The sequence below is a fragment of the Agelaius phoeniceus genome, chromosome 19 (assembly GCF_051311805.1).
Source record: "Agelaius phoeniceus isolate bAgePho1 chromosome 19, bAgePho1.hap1, whole genome shotgun sequence".
NCBI classification, from domain to species: Eukaryota; Metazoa; Chordata; class Aves; order Passeriformes; family Icteridae; genus Agelaius; species Agelaius phoeniceus.
In genome coordinates this window covers 11,450,483-11,475,456 of record NC_135283.1, presented here as the reverse complement: position 1 = coordinate 11,475,456, position 24,974 = coordinate 11,450,483, and the positions used below count along the sequence as shown (strand labels likewise).

Sequence of the window (24,974 nt, the reverse complement as noted above, 5' to 3'; positions counted from 1 at the left end):
AGAGCCCCTTCCAGGGCCCAGAGGGGCTCCAGGAGAGCTGGACAGGGATTTGGGACCAGGGATGGAGGGAAGGACACAGGGAATGGCTCCCAGTGCCAGAGGGCAGGGATGGATGAGGAGTTAGGGAGAAATTATTCCCTGTGAGGGCGGTGAGCTCCTGGCACAGGGTGCCCAGAGAAACTGGATATGGAAGCTTAAAACTTGTAGCTGAAGAGAAGAAAAGCCCAATGTGCTCTCACAAGGCGTGTGGCAGAGGAATGTTCTTTATTTTGGATGCCTTTATTCATAAAAAAGTAAAAGGAAGAACTGCATGCGTTGCTATTCGTCATTATTGTACACAGTGTTTGTAGTGGGATAAATGAAATTAAAGTAACAAACAGGAATAAAAGGCAAGCTGGTTGAGAGCAGTGGTTCCCCAGCATCCTGTCTCCAGCATGGGCTGGGATCAGAGGCTAAAGAGAGATAAAAAGGAGATAAAAGTAGAAGAAAATATAAAGTGGCTTTTTTATGAATTAACATGCCTGGGAGAGAAGTTTCTTCCTGACCCAGGCACACCTTACCAGCCACACTCATGTGTTGGTATTTATTATTTGTATTTCTCCGTGCCAAAACACACAGGACAAATCCCTAAATCAGGCTCCTGGTGCTTTCACTTCCAGCAAAGCCATTCCAAAGGAAGAATTTGTTTTCCAGAGGCTCACAGGGAAGAGAACTTGGGGAGGGGAAGGCAGCCGAGCTCCACAGCTTCACAGGGGGAGCTGCACCTGGAATTGGCACCCTGGGAAGGAACGGGGGCATTTTGGTCACAATTGATACTTTGGGAAGGAATGGGGGCATTTTGGTCATAATTGATACTTTGGGAAGAAATGGGGACATTTTGGTCACAGTTGATATTTTGGGAAGGAACGGGGGCATTTTGGTCACAGTTGATACTTTGGGAAGGAACGGGGGCATTTTGGTCACAATTTGCACCTTGGGAAGGAACGGGGGCATTTTGGTCACAATTGGCACCTTGGGAAGGAACGGGGGCATTTTGGTCACAATTTGCACCTTGGGAAGGAACGGGGGCATTTTGGTCACAGTTGATATTTTGGGAAGGAACGGGGGCATTTTGGTCACAGTTGATACTTTGGGAAGGAACGGGGGCATTTTGGTCATAATTGATACTTTGGGAAGGAACGGGGGCATTTTGGTCACAATTGGCTCCTTGGGAAGGAACAGGGGCATTTTGGTCACAATTGATATTTTGGGAAGGAACGGGGGCATTTTGGTCACAGTTGATACTTTGGGAAGGAACGGGGGCATTTTGGTCACAGTTGGCACCTCGGGAAGAAATGGGGGCATTTTAATCCCATCTTTTCCAGTCCCAGCCTCTCCCAGGCCCAGATTTCCCCCCCTTCCAAATGCAATTTCTGTCTTTGAGAGCTCTTTGCCTCCCAACCCTTTTTAGGACTGAAACACCATGAGCCATTTCCCTCCTTCCTCACTGGCAGCTTTTCCACACATCCAAATTGCTCCTCATCTTTCCCAAAAAGGGGAAAGCATTAAATAAAACATCCCAGGCAGGATCTGAGGGGAGTGGAAGAGTTAATTCCCATGTCTGGAAGGTGATATTCTATTTTATTCAATCCCAATGGTGTTTTTTTTCCAACACCACAGAAAAGTACTGAGACCCTTCCACATTTTCCTACATTTTCCTACATTCCTTTCCATTTTTTTTTTCTAGACTATTTCCCCCATGTCTGCCAGTGTTTAAATCCAGGATACAAGAAGATGGTTTTTACTGCACTTATAAGTGGTTGCTGCTGGTGAATCAGCACATAAAAGAGGCTAATTAATGACTTTTGGAATAACTAACACCCCCCAGGCTTCAGTTTTACCTAAAGGGATCATATTTATCCAGAGACAAGTGCTAGCAAAAGAGAAATACATTAAAATAATCCAGCAATCCTACTACTACATGGAGTAAATTGCAGGGGAAAAAAAAAAAACCAACAAAACACTTAGCAGGCTATTTTTTCTTCGTTAAACGTGATGAGCTCATAAAAACCCAATTAATTAGTCAGAATGATGTGAATGACTCGTCAGAGCTAATTTTAGCAGCCTAAAGTTAGCCAGCATTTCCACAGCAGCCGTTTCATCTCCTTCAGCAATGAATGGAGAGGGATGAACACTTCCAGGGAAAACTCATCCTGCTGCCCTCAGCTCCCCAAAAACCCCAGGATGGTGGAGTGGAGACCAAAGAGCTCCAGGAACCACAGAGAGCAGCCAAACACTGAATTTCTTGGATGTTAAGAGCAGGTGAGACCAACCCCCCAAACTCCAACAGGATTATTTTACGTTTGCAGGATAATTAAACACAATGCAAATGAACTGCAATCATCAGGGGCAAAAAGCATGATGAGGCATTGCTCACTAGATAATTACAGAGATGTGCAGAGCAGGAACTTCCACGTCACAGACACCTTCAGAACGTTTTCCTTTTTCTCCCAGTTTGAGCCCACAGAGGAGTTGTTGGATTTCTCTGTGAAGGATCATTTTTACACAGCCAACTGAGACAGGCATTTTTCATTTTGACAAAATCACCCTGTTTGTTCTCCAGATTGATCTTGATCTGTGCAAGGAAGTGCAACACGCTAAGAAGAAAAGCGAAATGAAATGAAATGAAATTAAAGAGGATTTGATATAAAATATTGCACAGCTCACTCCAGACATGATCTTCTCCTCAAGGCTCAACCTGATTTTGCTGATTTTTAAAACTGGAGGTCTTGTTTTGATTTTTTTGTTCTTTTTTGACCTCCCGCATCCCTCCAGCTGCTGAGGGAGCAGCACCTCAGGGAATGGCTCATGATTAGGGAATGAAAGCTCTCCATGATCCCACTGTGGATCCCACAGGGCTGGGCAGGGTGTGAACACGTGTCCAAAGCCACTCAGGAATATTGGGGTCACTCGTTCCCTTGTCCTACAAAGAACAGCCCCGTAGATTCCACAGGGGAGCTCTGGGATTCCTACACCTGAGGAATCATTTGTTGGGATAACGGAGCTTCAGAGCCTCCTGGAGGGACTGGGAATGGACCTTCCAAACCAATGAGGCAGCTTTGAAACACAGAGGGCCCAGGGCATGTGTGCCCTGCCGAGGTCATTCTGGGCATGGCCAAGCCCGGTCCCTGCAGGGAGGAAAGTTCACAGAGGGTTTGCTCAAGGGCTCTCTGGGCATCCCAAGTGGAAGCTGCTCCCTTGTGCCCACAGCTGTCCCTGGCAGCCCAGCAGGGTGTGCCAGGGTGTGCCAGGGTGTGCCAGAGCGTGTGACAGCGCAGGCACGCTGTCAGCAAGGTCTGGGATACAAATACTGCTGCACAAGAGTTCCTTGTTTGCATCCGAGGAGCTACGAGGGGACAATTTGTTGGGAGGGGTTCCAGTGGCAGGAAAAGTCAGATCTGGGACTCTATGGAGAGCCTGCTCAAGGTCACAGCTGCTTTCCTGTAGGAAACCTCTGCGGGAGGCTGGCTGGAAGCTGTCACCGGCTCTTCAGGCTCCTCACAGCTGGTGACGAGGGCAACAGCGCTGAGGGACCTTTGGCTGTACTTGATTTCCAGGGCTGACTTCTCCGCTTGTTTCTCCCGCGTCTTCTCGGCGCGGTTCCACTCCCGCTCCTTCTGCTCCAGCTGCATGGCGCTGCAGTGAGGGGCGTACACCTCCGTGGTCTCCTCGAACTGCAAGCAGTCCACCTTGTAGTACTTCTTCTTGACGTGCAGCACGTCGTTGAACCTGTGGCCCCACAGGATCTCTCTGGGCACGTAGGAGCTGCGCGACTGGTGGGAGGTCCCCGTGGAGTCGCCCGTGTAGACAAACGTCACCAAGATCTCAAAGTTGTCCTTGGCCAGGGCTTTGCGGTCCAGGCCGTACAAGGGGCTGTCGCTGTCGATCTCGTGGACGACTGTGACGGGTGTGACCAGGATGATCTGGTCGTTGAGGAGCTTCAGGTCACGGTACTCCATGGTCATCCTGCCCTCCTTGTCCTCCTTGTAGCGCAGCAGCTGCGCACGCACCGAGCCCTCCACCATGTGGTTGGGCCGGAAGTCCCCGATGCGCCACATCAGGCAGAATTTGTCATCCCTCAGCCCAACCACGGCGTAGTAGCTGAAACGGATGGTCTGGGCCCTCTTGCGGGCCGTGGCCATCTTGGCCAAGGCCGCCCCGATGATGAAGGTGTCGATGATGCAGCTCAGCACCGACTGCAGGATCACCATGAGGATGGCGAGCGAGCACTCCTCAGTCACGCAGCGGTAGCCGTACCTGTGGCAGCACATTTGAGTTAAATGGAAACCTTTGTAACCTTTGGAAACCAATGGAAACCTCTGTAACCTTTGGAAACCCGTGGAAACCTCTGTAACCTTTGGAAACCAGTGGAAACCTTTGTAAAGGTTTCTTTTTAAGTGAACCGAGAGGGGGAATTGTGGGAATCCATAAAATCAGAAGGGTTTGTGTCACAGACACATTTTATAAAAAATCCTTTCCTTAGGATTTTTTTCTCCTGAGAAGCTGAGAGGCCTCAGGAACAAAATGTAACCAATGGTTATCTGCTGCTGTGGAATGCAACAGGTGCATCTGGGATTGGTCTCATGTGGTTGTTTCTAATTAATGGCCAATCACAGCCCAGCTAGCTTGGACAGAGAGTCCGAGACACAAGCCTTTGTTATCATTCTTTGCTTTTCTATTCTTAGACAGCCTTCTGATGAAATCCTTTCTTCTATTCTTTTAGTATAGTTTTAATATAATATATATCATAAAATAATAAATCAGCCTTCTGAAACATGGAGCCAGATCCTCATCTTTTCCCTCTTCCTGAGACCCCTGTGAACACCACCACAGGGTGTGGGAAAGCTGCAAAAGGCAGCCTCAGAGACAGCAGAACTGTGATTAGAGCTAAGCAGCAGCCATGAGATTGGTCAGCAGAAAAATGATGTAAGAAGTAGAAAAGGACAAATAGAATAGTAGGAAAAAATATGTAAGAAGTAGAAAAGTAAGGACAAATAGTCTGTGTATTAACGCTTGTCTAGAATAACCAGACAAGTGAACCAAGAGGGGGAATGGTGGGAATCCATAAATCAGAGGGGTTTGGGAAAGCTGCAAAAGGCAGCCTCAGAGACAGCAGAACTGTGATTGGAGCTAAGCAGGAGCCAGAGATTGGTCAGCAGGAAAATTATGTAAGAAGTAGAAAAGTAAGGACAAATAGAACAATGGTCTGTGTATTAATGCTTGTCTAGAATAACTCCCTAAGCCGCAGAAAAGCATATTTTGAGATATTAGGAAGATATTAGATATTAGGAAGTTCTAAGCTTAGTAATGGAGCTCTGTGCATTGTGTTTGAAGGCTCACAAGCAGGTATTGCATTTGAAATAAGCAAGCACTGTTTTAACTGAAGGTATGTGTGCTTGTAGTGGTTAGATGGAACTACTGTCAATGTGCTTTTGCTTCGTGTGATTGGTCAAAAAACTTTTAAAGTGAGTTGTAATAGAAAATGTAGGGTTTATTCCAAGCCTGTGATCCTCCCCTGAAGTATCATGGATCTGTAATCCCATTGGCCCAAGTCTTATTCCATGCCCACTTTGAATCTCCCTGTCAAGCTGTGCAGGGGAGACCACAAGAGAGAAATAAATGCAAAGGCACTCTCTTGGTCCTTATTTCTCTTCATCCTTTCTTTCTAATCAAAAAAGGGTGAATTGTGGTGTTACATTTTATTTAAACAGTATGCTCTGTCTCACCCCTTGAAAATGCATTCCAAGGTTTACTCCAAGCCTGTGATCCTTCCCTGAAGTATCAAGGATCTGCAATCCCATTGGCCCAAGTCTTATTCTGCACTCACTTTGAATCTCCCTGTTAAGCTGTGGGAGGCAGACCAGGCTCTCTTGGCCCTCCTCCCCCTCTCTCCTCCTCCCTCCCCTTCTCCCCTTCTCCCTCAGCAGCCCCAATATTGGGGATGGGCCCCCCAATGAACCCTCCTCTAACGAGCACCCTCAGGAGCCATGTGCAGTCTCCTTGCCTGCCTGCTGCTACCAGGGAACAAACAGCTTAGGGGACGCCTTGGGGACCCTGAAACGAACAACAGCTCGTACCCGATGGTGGTCTGGGTCTCCAGGGAGAACAGGAAGGCTCCAGTGAAGCTGTGCACGTTTGCCACACAGGGGGTGACCTCCTCATCGCTGAACAGGTCCCCGTGCTGGAGAGCGATCAGCCAGAACACCAGGCCGAAGAGCAGCCACGAGAGCACGTAGGACAGGGAGAAAATCACAAACATGTGGCGCCACTTGATGTCCACCAGCGTGGTGAAAATGTCCACCACGTAGCTCTCCCACTCCCCGAAGATGTGCTTGAAGTAGACGTTGCAGCTGCCGTCCTTGTGGAGGAATCTCCTCTGCAGCCTCTTCGCCTCCTTCTCGGGGCTGTCCCCACAGGTGCCGCGGCAGCTGACTTTGTTTCCCTGGATATTCACAGGTCTGTAGCAGCCACTTTGGTCATTCATCTTCCTCATCTCTGCCTCGGCTTATAGAAGGTCCCAGGAGTTGTTTTCTTTGTTCATTGGAAGTCTGTGAAATAAAGGAGAAAGTCTGTTTTTATTTGGATTTCCAAATCTGATCCCATTTGCCCCTGGAGTTGGATGGAGCAAAAAAGAACCAGTGCAGAGCAGGGCTAAGACACAAGGAGCAATCCTTGGACCTGAGCTTGCTTGGTTTTGTTAAAACTTGGATTTTTCAGAGGCATTTGGCATTGCACAGTGGGGACTGCCCCAGGTGACTTAAAAATTACCATCATGGGTAATTTTTGGAAGGGTACAGGCTGTGACATCCACTACACAACTTTGCTCAAAACCAGACCTGGAAATACGGCACAGCTCCAAATTCAACCAGTTAGAAATGGCCTTATCAACCCTAAAATTTGGTCTGTAGAGGAAAAGAAAAATCCAAACCTTTGTGGTGACCCTATTGTGAGTAACTCCTTTAATGACCCCATGAAGCAATATTAAAAGCAGGATGAGCTCCCTTAAGAAGTCACAAATGGCACCAAAGACTTAAATTTGGCCAAATATTGGAGGTAATTAATTGCTTTTTCCAATTTTCCTTGTTTTCCTTCATTAGAAAAAAATAAAAAGGGAAAATCCCCTTATTTAGAGGTAAAGCTTCATTCACATGGGCAGGGAAATTCAGTGCTGGTGTGTTTAAACCAAAATATGTATCAAACACACCATCATCCATCATTATTTATGTTCCAGCACTGCCCAGAAAAACCTGCTCTTGAGAAGTGAACTTGACTGAGCTGGTGCTACAGTGACATGTTTGTTCAATTTGGCGAAAATTATTTACATTTCAAATGAAAAAAAGAAACCCCTCTGATGTCCTGGAAAGCTTCTGAAATCCTTCCTTAAAGCAAGCAAAAAAAAATATCCGGCTGCCAAAAATATTTAAATCTTGATTAATGAGTTTGGAACAAACAGGGAGGGTGTTAATGGAAGTTGTGGGTGACACAGATTTAGGAAGTGATGTGGATTAGGAGATTCCTCTGTCAGAGCAGAGAAGAACTGAGCAGTGCCAGTCCTGGGCCATATTTAGTGACCAAGAACAAGGATTATGTTAGAAATTGAGACCTCATCACCTGGAATCCAATAAAAACCATGACATTTAAAAAGGCAAATCCTTTTCCTGCAGGTCTCCAGCTCATTTAATGACATCCCAGCCATTAACACACAAACCAGTCACAAGTGATGGGGGCACAGCAGAAAAATTCCAATTTTTTGCTAATTTCATGCTTCTAACTCATATTCTTAAAGGGGAAAAAAAAAAAAAAGAAAAACCAAACTTAATATTTTTGTGGGAAACCTGTCACTATTCTTCCAGAAACTGCAAGTTTTTGATGGAAAAATGACAAGCTCTTTTCCCATCTTTAAGCTGGTTTCAGAGTTCGGATGTAGGTTTTCAGTGGAGCCAAGAAATCCATGGAAAATGAATTTAAGAAGAGCGAATTTCAGAAAAACCAACTTTCCTCGGGAATTCTTTCCCTCAGGTCTTCACTCCCTTTGCCTGAGCAGAAATGACTGCACACACTTCCAGGCAGAGGAGAGTCAGGCCCAGGAGTGTAAAATATATTGGATGGACTGGATTAACAGCCCAAGAACTCTCCCCTCATCCAAGGAACAATGACAAGCATGCAGAGATATTCATCCAAAAACACTTAAAAGCCAAACATAGTTTCCATTTCTTTTTTTTTTTCTCTTTTTTTCCCTTTTTTTTTTTTTTTTTCCAGTCCAGAAATGAATGTGACATATGGTGTCGTAGCCTCAGAATGTGGCCTTCATTAAAAAACACAACATTAATGTTTCCAAAAATACTTCTTGGAATAGGGTCTTTGGAAACATTCATATGACTTGCTTTGCTCAGAGTTTTAAACAAACACTGCAGCCTGCTCCGTTGAAGACGCTTGACCCAACATTTTCAAAGTTGTATTTAACAACAAACAAAAACTGGAAACTGTTGAGGGTTGGTTTTTCAATTTTTTTTTTTTTTTTTTAAGGACCTCATAATGTGAGGTGTGAAAATGAAGGGAACTGCAATCAGGAGCCGATGTGACTTTAAATAAAAACATTTGTAGGGCTTTGTGTTTGAGGTGTTGTATTGCACTAAATTGTTTATTTAGGGTGAGGGGCAGCTCCAGCCTCTCTTCTCTGACGGGGGCAGGACCCAGGGAATGCTGGAGCTGGGAGCTTTTGTTGGATTTTAGGAACAGGTTCTTCCCCCAGAGGGTGCTGGGCACTGCCCAGGCTCCCCAGGGAATGGGCACAGCCCCGAGGGTACCGGAGCTCCAGGAGGGTTTGGACAGCTCTGCCAAGGATGCCCAGGGAATGGGCACAGCCCTGAGGCTGAGGGAGCTCCAGGAGGGTTTGGACAGCTGTGCCAAGGATGCCCAGGGAATGGGCACAGCCCCGAGGGTACCAGAGCTCCAGGAGGGTTTGGACAGCTCTGCCAAGGATGCCCAGGGAATGGGCACAGCCCCGAGGGTACCGGAGCTCCAGGAATGTTTGGACAGCTCTGCCAAGGATGCCCAGGGAATGGGCACAGCCCCGAGGGTACCGGAGCTCCAGGAATGTTTGGACAGCTCTGCCAAGGATGCCCAGGGAATGGGCACAGCCCCGAGGGTACCGGAGCTCCAGGAATGTTTGGACAGCTCTGCCAAGGCTCCCCAGGGAATGGGCACAGCCCCGAGGGTACCGGAGCTCCAGGAATGTTTGGACAGCTCTGCCCAGGCTCCCCAGGGAATGGGCACAGCCCTGAGGGTACCGGAGCTCCAGGAATGTTTGGACAGCTCTGCCAAGGATGCCCAGGGAATGGGCACAGCCCTGAGGCTGACAGAGCTCCAGGAATGTTTGGACAGCTCTGCCAAGGATGCCCAGGGAATGGGCACAGCCCTGAGGCTGACAGAGCTCCAGGAGGGTTTGGACAGCTCTGCCCAGGCTCCCCAGGGAATGGGCACAGCCCTGAGGCTGACAGAGCTCCAGGAGGGTTTGGACAGCTCTGCCCAGGCTCCCCAGGGAATGGGCACAGCCCTGAGGCTGACAGAGCTCCAGGAATGTTTGGACAGCGCTCCCAGGGATGCCCAGGGTGGGATTTTGGGATGTCAGGGCCAGGAGCCTCACTGGATGATCCTTCATCCCTCCCAACTCAATATCCCATAATTTGCTTTTCTTATTGACTGCTCCAAACCAGGGTTCACTGAAAATACTCCCAAACACCCCAGACTCTACAAGAGACTCAAACTTGTGAGTCAAAGGCTCCTGAGCGGATCCCACTCTCTGCTGTCACCATCAGAAAATCTTCACATTTCCAAGATTGTGTTTCTCTGGCCCCACCTTTGGATTCTGGTGGGGAGAACCTTGGAGGATGGCACACACACAGCAACGGGGTAAAGGCCACTCTGATTTTCTGGTCATCTGCCACAGCCAGGAGACAATTTTGCCATGGAGGTGACTTGTTTGGGGAACTCTGACTCTTCCCAGGGTTTCTCCTAAGCTGCATGTACAGAAATACTCCAGTGGCTGTCTGAGATGGGTTTTTGGCTGGTACAGGAAGCCATGGAACAGGCTGGGACTTCCCAAAACCATCCAAAATAAGTCTGCAACAAGAAAGGGAACGTGATGTAGAGCTCCCTAAACCAAAACCAAAAATCCAGCCCTAGAGATGGATGGAGCAAAAAAGAACCAGTGCAGAGCAGGGCTGAGGCAAGGAGCAATCCTTGGACCTGAGTTCAGCTTTCTTGGTTTTGTTAAAAGTTGGATTTCTCAGAAGCATTTGACATTGCACAGTGGGAACTGTCCCAGGTGACTTAAAACTCCAAACTGCACAGTGGACACTGCCCCAGGTGACTTAAAACCCCAAACTGCACAGTGGACACTGTCCCACATCACCTAAAACTCCAAATTACACTGTGGAGACTGCCCCAGGTCACCCAAAATCCCAAATTACACAGTGGACACTGCCCCAGATGACCTAAAACCCCAAACTGCTCCATGGGAACTACCCCAGGTGACCTAAAACCCCAAATTACACAGTGAACACTGCCTCAGGTGACCTAAAACCCCAAATTACACAGTGAACACTGCCTCAGGTGACCTAAAACCCCAAATTACACAGTGAACACTGCCTCAGGTAGCCTAAAATCTCTGGAAAGAACCTCCTCAGCCACTCCTGCCCAGTATTTTGGGTGTGCTTAAACATAATCCAAACCTGCACTTTTCAAGGCCATCTCTTCAAGTCTTTCAAGTGCAATAATAATAGCAATAATAATAATTAATAATCATGTATCATAATTAATAACTCTCTGACACTGATGTTGCTCAGAACATTCAGGTCCAGGCCCACCCTTGGGTGCTCCTGGATGATGTAAATCAAATTATGTTCCTGGATGATGTAAATCAGTTTTAGGGTCTGTCCCTCATTCCTGAGGACACCATGGAGCAGAAACATGATTTCCCTGTCCCAGACCAGCCCAGGGAGGTTGGGAACCCGGCTGTTTGTCCCTGTTCTCTGCTGCAGAACACCCAGCAGAACCTTACCATCCCCAAATTGTTACCCAGGGCCACAGAGTCCCAACCAGGCTGATGGCCTTCAGCCTCAGGGTCATCTCAAAAGCCTGATTTTCCAAACGGGAAATATTTGACACATCCCAAAGAAAGCCCCACGGTTCCATGAGAGGCCCTGTTACCTGGTAAAGGTTAACAAAGGGGGTGGGGGAGGATTTAAAAGCATTCTCCACTCACTAAAGCTCAAGGATCTGTTGTTGCAAATGCCTCTCAGATGTTGCCAGGAAGCGTTTTCACCTTCCTCTAACACTGACACATAAACCCTCCCCCTTTTCTGTCTTGCTTTTACTTTCTGTGGGTTTTTTCCTGGATTTCTGGGCATGTTTGTGCACATCATGAGCCTCCCCTTGCATTGCAGCACAGCTGAAGTTTTTTTTTTGCTCTCTGCTCTTATAAATTTATTTTCCCCCTTCAAATGAAGGTTTGTCAGAGATAAAAATAAAGCAGCCAAGCCAGGCAGGGTGGTAGGAAGGCAGAAACAGAGAAATCTCAGAAGATTTATTTAAATGGCAGAGAGTTGTTCTAAAGAATAAATGTACCAGAGTTTTGAAACCAGAATAATTGTTAATTATCTAAGCCAAGGCCAGGACTTTACTGTGCTGGATCCTGAGGTGCTCAGGGAGATACAGAAGTGCTCCAGAGATCTGTGCTCAGGGGCCTCCACACTGAACCCCCAAACTGGTATTCTTTAAAAATTTCACCCTAATCAGACACAGGAGGAAATTCCTGTATTTCAAAGGTCATAAAGGAGTGCAGTGGCACGACCAGGAACAAACCCAGCACCGACTTTTACCCATTGAAGAGCTGCCACAAAGCAAACACCAGCAGGAGCAGATTTTCTTATCACATTTCTATTTTCATGTAGTTCCTCTTGAGCTGTGCCAGAACAACTCCAGCTCCTGATTGTCAGAACAGTCAGTCCAAGGCCTCGAGCATCAAGCTGAGCCTTTCAAAGACTTTCACTGGATGTAATTGTCAATTTAATCCCGATATTTGGAGTTCAGGGCTCAGTGTTTTGTGAGCATAATCCCTCTTGCACCATAACCTAATACCTAACAAATTGCTGCTACACCCCTTTTATGACTCCCTTTTCCCATTGTGTAAACAATAGGGGTGAATTTTTGTTCGGTGACAACTTCACTCAACAGCCTGTTTGTAAAACATTAAGCAAAACAATGTGAAGATCTGGCTTCCAGGCTAATTCTGTTCCGAGATCAAATCAAAAAGAAAACAACCCCAAACCTCCAAATTAAATTGGGTTTCTCTTAGATTGGTAATAATCCCTCTTGCCCCCAAACTCAAAGTGGTGTCCCTCTCTCTCCCTCTGCAGTGTTGCTTTAGCAATCACCTCAGTCTTCTGCTTCATTTTGGAAATGATCTGAAAGGTTTCCAGTTTTAGTCATTGTTGTGTAACCCTGGAAGGGTTTCAGCTCCGAGACCACAAATGTGACAAGTCAGAACCTTCAGGGCTGCTTTGGGATTGGCTCCAAGGCTTGTTCCTTAAAAAAAATCCACCACCCACAAAACATAAATAAATCCATTGTAGGACAGCATTAAGGCTCTTCCTTCTTTCCTTCCTTCCTTCCTCTCACTCTTTTTGTTGCAAAGGGACTTTTCCTGCTGCTCACAGCCAATCCCTCAGCTTCTGATCTGTCCCCCCACTGTCCCAGGCTGCTCCAAGCGCTGGCCTTGGGCACTCCAGGGATCCAGGGGCTGCTCTGGGCACCTGTGCCAGGGCCTGCCCTCCCCACAGCCAGGAATTCCTTCCCCATATCCCATCCAACCCTGCTCTTGGTCACTTTGAGCCAACTGATTATCCCAGGAGACTCCAACATTCCTGCGCCCCTTATCCAAGGATATTCCAAAATTCCTGTGTCTCCTATCCAGGGATATTCCAATATTCCTGTGCCAAATTATTCAGGGTTATTCCAATATTCCTGTGCCTCTTACCCAGGGATATTCCAACATCCCTGTGCCCCTTATCCAGTAATATTCCAATATTCCTGTGCCTCTTACCCAGGGATAGTCCAACATCCCTGTGCCCCTTATCCAGCAATATTCCAATATTCCTGTGCCCTTATCCATGAATATTAGAAAACTTTATCCATGCACTTTATCCAGGGATATTCCAACATTCTTGGGCCACTTATCCATGGATATTCCATTATTCCCGTGTTCCTTATACATGAATATTCCAATAATCCTGTGCCCCTTATCCAGGGATATTCCAGCATTCCTTCCATGAATATTCCAATATTCCTGTGCCACTTATCCAGGGATATACCAATATTCCTGTGCCCTATATCCAGGAATATTCCAACATCCCTGTGCCCCTTATCCAGCAATATTCCAGTATTCCTGTGCCACTTATCCAGGGATATTCTAATATTCCTGTGCCACTTATTCAGGGATATTCCAATATTCCTGTGCCCTTTATTCAAGGATATTGCAAAATTCCGGTGCCCCTTATTCATGCATATTCCAACATTCCTGGGCCCCTTATCCAGGAATATTCCAACATTCCTTTGTCCTTTATCCAGGGATATTCCAGCATCCCTGTGCCCCTTATCCAGGAGTTTTCCAATATTCCTGTGCCCCTTATCCAGGGAAATTCCAATATTGCTGTGCCCTTTATCCAGGGATATTCCTGTGCCCCTTATCCATGGATATTCCAATATTCCTGTGCCCTTTGTCCAGAGATATTCCAAGACTCCCTTATTCAGGTCTATAGATGTGAGCAATGTATATGTCTAGAAGTTGCCTCTAATTAAAAAAATTAAACGTAGGGATTGTTTTAAGCAGGATTTTCCCTCGCTGAGACTCACACAGAGGCTGATTTGTGCCCCTCAAGGCCCGGGACAGAGCTCTGAGCGTGGAACTCTGACTGGAATTCTTGGTGTGGGAGATTTCCCCAGCCCTGCTGAGGGAAGGAGCTCCTGGATGGGAATTCCGAGCTCTTTGCCATGGAATTTCGTGCTCTTTGCTCAGCCAGCCGTGTTTTTCCTGTTCTACCTCTCCAGGCAAACAGTGTGAAAGAGGGAGCAGATCTTATCAGAGCCCATGTTAACAAAAATACCTCAAATACAAACCTGCTACACTGCAAGTGTCAACACTCCACACACACACACACACACACAAAAATGATATCTAAACTGCACTCGGGTTGATTTTATTGCCAAAGCAATTCCCAAAGATTGTTTTGAGAGACAACTTCTCTGTTTGGCCTCACAGGTGCTGCGGGCCTGTGAAATAAATCTCTCTCTTATTTATTCCACAATGCCATTACAGGGGTGCTGTCACCAGAGAGAAGAGCGTGGCCAAACAGAATTTCACCCTCTGGCTTGAAATTTACTGCCCTGATTCACTCCAGATTAGCTGGGAGTTGGATAAATGATCCAAACCATCAAAATTAAATTAAATCCAAGAGTGATGTACACGGCCTCAGTGGGAGATTTATCTTATCCGGTTTTGTATCCTGTATTTTTCATGGGTTGTTTTTACTCCTGTTCTCACTGAATAAAATGGAATTACAGCATCACTCGCTCGGAGCCAGAGTCCTTCCAAATTCAAACACAAATCCAAAGGTGATTAACCAAACCCCAAATCACTCCCAAGGCCTGCCCAGCCCCAAATCATGAGCTCAGGCTGGTGGCATTCCTCTTCTGGAACATTCCCTGTGCTGCTAAGCTCCATCACCTCGGGATGAGAGGAACTTTGAGAAGTGAAGTCTTTGAAGAACACAAAGCGGTGTTTCCCACAGGGAAAAAAAAAAAAAAAAAAAAAAAGAAAAGAAAAAAAAAGGGGAAAAAGCCAAAACATCACTCGGGTGTCTTAATTTGGGAACAACCTCAAGGCTGATCACAGGAGGGAAAGAAAGTTTGGAATAAGAAGAATGAAAAAGTGATCAGGGAGGTGCTGGAACAAAGGGAAAGTGATCTGAACACAACAATGGCCCCAAAAAAGCCCTGAGGATGGGCTGATGCCTGTTTGGGACTACCTAAAACAGAGGCCAGACAAAATTAAGATAATAAAAAGTGGTTATATTTGTTGAAGGGCCTTCAGGTACATTTAGGGCAGACAAAGCCCACCCAAAATGGATGAGGGGTCACGGGTTTTGACACTTTTATCAGTTTGGTCCATTTGCATATTGGGGGTTCACCTTCCAATTACAGCTCCAGCTAATGAAGTCATTGACCCCAAGTTTGCTGCCCCAAATTCACTTTTGTGTCCATCTCAGGGCTTGAGGCAGTGAGGTGTCCTTGATTGCCAGGCCTGGACAGGAATTGTTGTGTCTGCCCCAAATGGGGAAGCAGCAGCTCCCACTGTACATGGAGTTTAGTTACACACTGAAGAACTGCAGGGTTACAAATATATAAAATATATTTTATAGATAAAATATATAAAATATATTAAATACTTAAAATACATAAAATATATTTTATATAAAAATATATTTTATATATTTTATCTATAAAATACATGAAATGTATAAAATATATTTTATCTATAAAATATATTTTATCTATAAAATACATAAAATATATAAAATATATTTTATGTATACATACATAAAATATATAAAATATATTTTATATATACATCTATAAAATATATAAAATACATAAAATATATGAAATATATAAAATACATAAAATATATAAAATATATAAAATATACAAAATACATAAAATATAGAAAAGCCAAAATCCTGAGGCATCAGAGCCTCCAGCCCATCCCAGAGCTGCAGGGATGCAGGGATGTCCCCGCTGCTGTCCTGCACTCACCCAGGACTCGGTTCCTGGCTCAGCCAGGGGCTCAGCCCCACCATGACGTGTGTTGATAATGATGATCTTGTGCCATGGGTTTGCTCTGGGGGTGTTTTCCCAATCAGGCTCGGAGATCTCTTTGTTCTGCCGTGTGAAACCCGGCTCTGAGGTCACTGCTCACCCTCCACACCCTTTTGGCTGTTTATGGACAGAGCTCCGGGCCCGTTTCCCGCAGGGGAGGACACCAAGCAGGTCGTGTCATTGTCTGCACCAATTGTTCTCCAATTCCAAGGAGAGGAGCAGCTCGCCAGCCCGGGGCTCTATTGTGGTCAAAGCCTCCTATCAAGGATGAAAGGATGTGCAGGGTACCAGGCATGGGGATGAGGAAAAAAAATCTGCTTTTTGTGTTAAAGCATGAATGGGAACCACCTCCATTGATTCAAAAGGAAAACTGGTTAAAGGTTCAGGGTCACCAGCTTAAAATGAGTGTGCCTCATATCCATGAATATTCCAATATTCCTGTGCCCCTTACCCAGGAATATTCCAACATTCCCATGCCTCTTATCCAGGAATATTCCAATATTCCTGTGCTCTTTATCCAGGAATATCCCAATATTCCTGTGTCTCTTATGCAGGGATATTCCAATATTCCTGTGCCCCCTAACAATGAATATTCCAATATTCCTGTGTCCCTTATCCAGGGATATTCCAAAATTCCTGTGTCCCTTATCCATAAATATTCCAATATTCTGTGCCTCCTATCCATGGATATTCCAATATTTCTGTGCTCCTTATCCAGGAATATTCCAATATTCCTGTGCCCCCTAACAATGAATATTCCAAAATTCCTGTGTCCCTTATCCATAAATATTCCAATATTCTGTGCCTCCTATCCAGAGATATTCCAGCATTCCTGTGCCCCCATATCCAGAATATTCCAATATTCCTGTGTCCCTTATCCATGGATATTCCAATATTCCCATGTTCCTTATACATGAATATTCCAATATTCCTGTGTCTCTTATCCAGGGATATTCCAAAATTCCTGTGTCCCTTATCCATAAATATTCCAATATTTCTGTGCCCCTTATCCATGGATATTCCAATATTCCTGTGCCTCTTATCCAGGTATATTCCAACATTCCTGTGTCCCTTATCCAGGAATATTCCAGCATTCCTGTGCCCCTTATCCAGAAATATTCCAATATTCTGTGCCTCCTATCCAGGGATATTCCAGCATTCCTGTGCCCCATATCCAGGAATATTCCAATATTCCTGTGTCCCTTATCCATGAATATTCCAGTTCTAAAGGCCATTTCTGATGCCACCAAAACAGGTGGCTCTGGATTTCTGTGTGTGACAGAGGTCAGTAGGGACATCCCAAGGGATGCCAACCTTTCAGTATGTTTATTTTAGAAGACTGAATTATTTAAAATCGAAATTTTCAGATAATCTCCACTTAATAATTGAAAATTGAATTATTTAAAACCTGTGCTTTAGGTTCAGGGCAGATTTTGGCACCCTAATCTGCATTTCCTTAGAGCTGCAGGCAGCACATCCTCCCGTCCCAGTCCTGGGCATTTTATCTGTTTAGACAGAACTCTGGCATCTTCCAGAATAAAAGGATCCTTATTGCAGGAGCTGGAAAAATATCCAGGAGGAGGGATGAAATATTGCCCCTCCACACTGAACAGGGAAACTTTTCTTCCTGTGCTGCTCCAGGACTTGCTCCTGCAAGGTCTCATCTGTCAGCAGCTGCAATCAGCTCTAAGAGCCTGAATTGCCATCCTGGAAATCACTGGGGATTGTTTTGGTGACACAAAACCCAGCCAGGGTGGAAGTTCTCCGGCAGATTTGGGCCAGCACCCTGCAGAAAGGAGTGAGGGAACGGCAGATTTGTGTTTCCAAACCTGCTGTGGGTCTGCTGGGAGATAAAACCAGCACCGGGAGATAAATAAACAGTGGGAAGGATTCCACTGATTGATGGATGGGAAAGGAGATTTGCCTTTACAAACAAACTGTAGGTTGGCTGATAAATGAAATTGGGCATTGAAAGACGAAAGAAACAATGGGGAAAACTCATAAATTCCATAAGAAAAAATTAAAGGGAGGGTTGTACATTAGAGGGGAGTCTCTGGTATCAGGTGTTTTGGGAAGTCTGTACCCCTCAAGTACCTCAGAAATGGGGAAAGAGAGAGGAAAACTGAGATAAAAAGGAGGTGATCATCATCATCATCACCATCCTCATCAGCAGACCCTCTTGCATTTGAGAGGAATGGCAGATTTGTCTTTCCAAACCAGCTGTGGAGATAAAACCAGCACTGAGAGATAAACAATGGGAAGGATTCCACTGACTGATGAATGGAAAAAAAGATATTTGCTTTTACAAATAAACTTTAGGTTTATAATAAACTAGGTTTCCTGATAAATGAAATCAGGTATTGAAAGATCAAAGAAACAATGAGGAAGAAAAACCCGTAAGTTCTGTAAGAATTAAAAATGAAAAGGGAGGGTTGTGCATTAGAGGGGAATCTCTGGGATCAGGTGTTCTGGGAAGTCTGAACCTCTCAAGTACCTCAGAAATGGGGAAAGAGAGAAGGGAAATGTGGCTGAAATTGGGATAAAAAGGAGGCTGCATCCTCCAAAAATTGGAGAGACCCCAGGGAAATGCCCCATGGCCTCTGCCTTTATTGGAATAAAGTTCCAGGACTCCTCTGCCTCATTTTTGGACAGAAGCCTCTGCTGTTTGTGGATTTGTTTTCCTAGCAGGAGCCTTTGGTTCTCGGAACCATTCCTGGTGCCCAGCTCAGCCTCTCCTTAGGGCTCCGTGCGGGGAGCTTGGGTTTCCCTCTGTTCCTCCCGACCCCTGGCACACACAGGCTCGGCCTGATTTGGAGAACAAAACCATTTAACGGCGTTTCCCGAGTTTTTCCACTGATTTCAGCGAGGTCTGTGACAAGCTGAAGAATTTGCAGGAATAGTGTTAATCTGATGTCACAGCGGCAATAAATCCTATTGTGCCGGATTGCACTCTGCCCATTAAAACGCTGTGACCCATTGTCATCCGAGTGGAACCACATTCCACTGCCTGCTCCAAAGGTTCTGATTTCACTCCCGATTGTTGCCAGGGCAACTGCACCTCCATCCAAAACTGCCTCACCAATCACTGAACTCCGTCTGAACGGGCTGGAGATAAAGCAAAGCACTAATTACTTATTCCCATTGAAAAAAAAATCCAAATCGAGCCTTTCTGTAATTACTTATTCCCGCTGAAAAAGTCCAAATCAAACCTTTTTTTTTTTGAGGCCTGAATACCAGAAACTCAAAGGAGCTCTTGGAGGGTCACTTGGGTTGTTGGTTTTTTTTTTTTTTTTTTTGGTTTTTTTTTGCCTCATTTCTTTGTGGAATAACTGGTTGTGGTGACAAAACACCATGAAAAGATTAATATTCTAAGTCTGTCCAGAGCAGGAGTGCACTGGAAATCTCACCACAGGCTGCTCCTGCAGAGTCCTCACTCAGCTGTGGAAAACTGAAAGGATTTTCATGAATAGTCAAGCAGCTGCTGAAGGCTTGTGAGTGGAAATAAAAAATATTCGAATTTCCCCGTTGAGATTTCTGGTGGAAAGCGACCTGTGCTTTATGGCCTCTGCTTTTATGAAGTGAATATCATCCCTGTGGCTCAGATTCGTCCTAATCTATACTTGAGAGGGACAAAGCCAGGTGGGAAATTGCTCTTTCCCCCAGGGCTGCTGGGGATCAGAATTTCCTGGAGAGCAAAAGGGGCAACCCGGCCAAACAAAATGGGGTCTGGGGGTCAGGAGTGAGCAGGGCCAGGTGCTGCAGGTTCTGCCCTGCTGCACAACATTTGGTGCCAATTTCAGACCAGTTTGGGAGAGAATATTTTCAAAGGAACCGGATGGAGATGCCTTTATTAAACATGGGAATTTTCCAGCTGTTTTCCGGTAAAATTTTACTCTTTGATCCAGGTGAGTCCTTTCGCACAGCTCTGTGAGCCCATCTTGGTGTTCTCTTGAAGAAAACTTGTCTGAAAAGATGGTTTTTCGCCAAAATTACCTTTCTTTTTCAGTTTGTTTGCCAGGCAAACGGAAATGTCAGCCCTTAGATCTTCTGTGGGACGTGCTGACCCACTCTCCTAGCAAGGAGAAACCCAGATTTCAATGGTTCTACTGCTGAGTCTTTCCACAGGTTCCAATTCTCCCAATTCTCCCAATTCTCCAGCTCATCAAGTCACCACAAAGCTGAGAAGTTGGAGATTATCCTCTCCTGGATGCCCCCTCAGAACATGAATTTATCTGCTTTAAAAAGGGGAACCAACGATGGGATCCTGACTGGAAAACCCAAGAATTGAAACGGTTCCTTGTGAAATGCAGCACGGCCACTTCTTGAGTTCCAGCTTTGCCTCCTGCCAGGCAGGACAGACAAGCTCTCTTCTACAACTGAAGATGAAAAATGAAGAATCTAATCAAGGCCTCATCCCCTGGTTTGAAAGCAAACAGAAATGGGAGGTGGTGTTTGCACGTTGGGCTCGTTTGCATTTATCGCGCAGTGGTTTAATTGCACAATGAATTACTGGGAAGTGGTGTTCTCTTACCAAACTTTCTCACCAGAAGCTCAGGGTGAGAATATTGGGCAAGAAAGGTGACTAAGAGCAGAAAAAGGGGCAGAGAATCAGTCTCCAGAATTTCAGTCAGGCCAGGGAACACTGGGGTGAGGGAGCAGCATCCTGGTGAAAGGTTTGTGCTATCTCAAAAAACCAAAACCACCTCTAAAACACATCCCATAAACCCATCTAAGGGAAAACACTTTAAGATAAAAAGATGTCACACCATTATTCAAGTCTCTCATTAGAGCACCTTTGTTAAATATGCTAATTTGCAAGGTCTACAAAATCATATATGCAATCTACCTACACGTGCATTTCAGTGTATTCCACTGTAGCAAATTGTTGTACCATAAAAATCCTTATCAAGAACTGAAATGAAAGCCCTTTATCCCTTAACTATGTCTAGATGTTAATTCTGAAACTGCAACCAATTGTTGCACCATAAAATTCCTTATCAAACACTGAAATAAAAGCCCTTTATCCCTTAACTGTGGCTAGATGTTAATTTTCAAACTGAGGTGAGGGAGCAGCAGAAACTTCCTCCGTGTGGAGTGTTTCCCACCTGACCTTTCCAGGAGCTGCTCAGAGCCTCTGCTGGCAGAGGGGCTGCTCAGATTTCAACCTTTTTCTCTGAGAACCCACCCTTTGCTGAAGTTTTCAGTTTTTTTGGGAGAATTTCCCTGAGCTAATGACCCATCCATCAGTCCCTGAGTGACAGGTACAGAAATCCTGGCGAGGACTCGGCTGCTCATTCCAACACTTCCAGCAGAGCTGTTGCTGTACTTTTGGAGCCCATCTAAAATATGGATCGCCTGGGTATCACCTGAATTTAGAGAATTTGCTGCTGGTTAATTCTGATCAGCTGACATTTGCTCGGTGCTGCCAAACCATCCATCAGCAAGAGCTGAACAATTCTGGTTTTGTCAGAAATGGCTCGAGTGCCCCAGCTCTGCGGGGCTTGGCTGATTTAGCAGCACCCATCCCCTTATCTCACTGCATTCACACCTTATCAGAGCAGGAATTGGGAGAGAGCAGCAGAATGTGAGTCCAGAAAAACATCCTGGAGTTTGGCATGGAGGTGGGAGAGGAGAAGGGAAGGGAAGGGAGAAGGGAGAAGGGAGAAGGGAGAAGGGAGAAGGGAGAAGGGAGAAGGGAGAAGGGAGAAGGGAGAAGGGAGAAGAGAAGAGAAGAGAAGAGAAGAGAAGAGAAGAGAAGAGAAGAGAAGAGAAGAGAAGAGAAGAGAAGAGAAGAGAAGAGAAGAGACAAAAAGATGCAAAACTGCTGTGAAGTTCATTAGTCTTTGCAGATCAGGAAAGTTCATTTTCCTCCTTTCCTTCTTTCAGTGACTAATTTCTGTTACTGTAACAAGGAGTAAAAAAGTTGATCTCCACCAAAACTTAAATATTCACTTCCTCTTCTCCACCCACTGTGTTCACTTGATAAAGCACTTCCCTCTCCATTCCAGCTCTGGCGAGAAAGCTCACAACGATATTACAGAAAACACTCTAAAAAAAGGTTTTTCTGTCAATTAAATGTTTATAACCACACTCTGCATCACCATCCCCAGAGAATGAGTCAGGGCCCCCAGGAGAACACGATCCCAGAAGGAAGGAAAATGATGTAACACCAGGACTTTGCAAAAGTTTTTACCCAGACAGAGCAGCTCTCACAGCCTGGATCCCCTCTGGATTTCAGCTCTCCCATCCTGGATCCTCTCTGGATTTCAGCTCTCCCATCCTGGATCCCCTCTGGATTCCAGGCTCTCCCATCTTGGATCCTCTCTGCATTTCAGCTCTCCCAGCCTGGATCCTTCCTGGGTTTCAGGCTCTCACAGCCTGGATCCCCTCTGGATTTCAGCCCTCCCAGCAAAGGTTTTTATCCAGACAGAGCAGCTCTCCCAAAGTGGATCCCCTCTGGGTTTCCAGCCTTCCCAGCCTGGATCCCCTCTGAATTTCAGGTTCTCCCACCCTGGATCCCCTCAGCATTTCCAGCCCTCCCTGTCTGGATCCTTGCTGCATTTCCAGCCCTCCCTGTCTGGATCCCCTCAGCATTTCCAGCCCTCTCTCTCTGGATCCTCTCTGGATTTCAGGCTCTCCCAACCTGGATCCCCTTTGCATTTCCAGCCCTCCCATCCTGGGTCCCCTCTGGATTCCAGCTCTCCCATCCTGGATCCACTCTGGATTTCAGCTCTCCCAGCCTGGATCCTTCCTGGGTTTCAGGCTCTCCCATCCTCAATCCACTCTGGATTTCAGCCCTCCCAGCAAAGGTTTTTATCCAGACAGAGCAGCTCTCCCAGCCTGGATCCTCTCTGGGTTTCCAGCCTTCCCAGCCTGGATCCCCTCTGAATTTCAGGTTCTCCCACCCTGGATCCCCTCAGCATTTCCAGCCCTCCCTGTCTGGATCCTCTCTGCATTTTCAGCTCTCCCATCCTGGTCCCCTCTGGACTTCAACCCTCCCAACCTGGATCTCCTTTGCATTTCAACCTTCCCAGCCTGGATCCTCTCTGAATTTCCAGCCCTCTCACCCTGGATCCCCTCTGGATTCCAGGCTCTCCCATCTTGGATCCTCTCTGAATTTCCAGCTCTCCCAGCCTGGATCCTCCCTGGGTTTCAGGCTCTCACAGCCTGGATCCCCTCAGCATTTCCAGCCCTCCCTGCCTGGATCCCCTCAGCATTTCCAGCCCTCCCACCCTGGATCCCCTCTGGGTTTCCAGCCTTGTGGTGGCCCCTGCCTGGAGAAGAGCTTCGATCCCACCACAGCACAAGGATTTGGGGAAGTTTGGCAGCAAGGAAGGTGCAGAAGCCAGGAATGTGTAAGCAAAGCCTGGCAGAGGCATCCCAAGCCTTGCAGGGACACTGCATTGTCCCTGCCACCTCTCAGCTTGCCCTGCCTGCCAGGTGAGCTGCTCTGCACAGGTACCTGCACCTTGCTGCAGCAGTGAAAGCCCAGAGACGGCAAGGAGAGGAAATCCTGCCCCCACTCCGCCTCTGGTGTGACATTCCCAGATCCTCAGCCTGCTCAGAAAGGGATCTCACAGTTTTCAGGCCAGCTTAAAATGTCTGTTCGGGGTTTAGAAGTAGAGGAATAGAGGGGTTTCTAAGGGGGGTGAGCAGGATTCTTGCTTTCTCACCTTTTTTTTGTGGATTTTCATGGTGTAAGAGGGGGGGAAATCTCTCAGCAGGCTCCTTGCACAGGTAGGGGTCACACAGGTGCTCATGCACACTCAGACCCAACAAATTGTGAATATTCCTGTTTATTCCTCAGCCCACACTCACCCAATCACCCCCACAAACCCTGAGCAGAGTTTTCAAAACTTTTATTCCATTTTCAGTCTCATGAGAAGGGTGAGACAACACAGCTGTTATCATTCACAACATCACAATCAGAAGCCAATTATTTCTTAATTACAATACACTATAAGTGTTTCTTGGCCTATCAGCTTTACCCCATGCTGTAAATGCTTTAAAGCTAATAATCTAAATTAATTGATGCAGGTCCTACTACAGTGCATCTTTCACAGTTCTATTTCCCTAAAGTATCCAGTCTTTTTTGTAAGGCCATCCTCTGAAACTTGTTTCTGGTTTCATTTCTCTCCCACCAACGTTTGTCCTATTCCATGGCATTTCTAAGTCAGCATTCCTTATCTCAAAGTTTACACACAGACGCACGCGGTGTGAACCTTCTGTCAAGCTTTAAAAATTTCCTACAGTTCCATTTCCCCCATTCTCCCTACAGTTCCATCTCCCACATCCTCCCTACAGTTCCATTTCCCACATTCTCCCTACAATTCCATCTCCCACATTCTCCCTACAATTCCATTTCCCACATCCTCCCTACAGTTCCATTTCCCCCATTCTCCCTACAATTCCATCTCCCACATCCTCCCTACAATTCCATTCCCCACATTCTCCTTACAATTGCATTTCCCACATTCTCCCTACAGTTCCATCTCCCACATTCTCCCTACAGTTCCATCTCCCACATTCCCCTGACAGGTTCTCACCCTGACCCGCGGTGTTTAGAGCCTGGCTCAGCCCTGCAATTACACAGCTTAGCACCCTCCCTAAACATGGGCTCGAACAAGCTCTGCCTCTCTTTAATATTCAAATTAACGCGAATTCCAGCCACTCAAACCGTGTTTCCAAACAGCAGCCATCGAGCTGCCAGGTTACGCTCAAAACTGAACCATAAGCTGGTTATTCCCACCCGGGGTTGTTTAGTTAGTTCAGAGCTCTCTGAGGCAACAGAATTTCTGTTTATGTGAACAAACACGGGGAAAAGAGTAATTAAGGAAGTGAGAAATGGGCTTTACCTGAATGTCCTGCTGAGGTTTCAAAGAATCTCCGCTTCACTCCTTCCTTTCCCTTGCTGTGTCTCTCTCCCTGGCTCCTTGCATGGCTGGACTGACAGGTTGGCAGAGCTGAGAACGACAGGTTGGGTTTGTTTTTATAGACAC

General features: G+C 46.2%; 1 protein-coding gene across 1 annotated transcript; it reads right to left on the bottom strand.

Moving 5' to 3' along the window:
• Window positions 1–251: 251 nt before the first annotated feature.
• KCNJ16 (potassium inwardly rectifying channel subfamily J member 16) lies at window positions 252–24,950 on the bottom strand. The gene is made up of 3 exons (XM_054645184.2): window positions 24,831–24,950; window positions 6,117–6,587; window positions 252–4,296 (listed from the first exon to the last, which is right to left on the bottom strand). The coding sequence occupies exons 2-3, from the start codon at window positions 6,530–6,532 to the stop codon at window positions 3,432–3,434; spliced, it is 1,281 nt and encodes a 426-aa protein (XP_054501159.2). The 5' UTR covers window positions 6,533–6,587; window positions 24,831–24,950; the 3' UTR covers window positions 252–3,431.
• Window positions 24,951–24,974: the final 24 nt, after the last annotated feature.

Coding starts and splice junctions, on each gene's coding strand:
- KCNJ16 (XM_054645184.2), bottom strand. CDS start 6,532: ATGAGGAAGATGAATGACCAAAGTGGCTGCTACAGACCTGTGAATATC. Junction 4,297..6,116: donor GAGACCCAGACCACCATCGG/GTACGAGCTGTT, acceptor GTGCTGCCACAG/GTACGGCTACCGCTGCGTGA.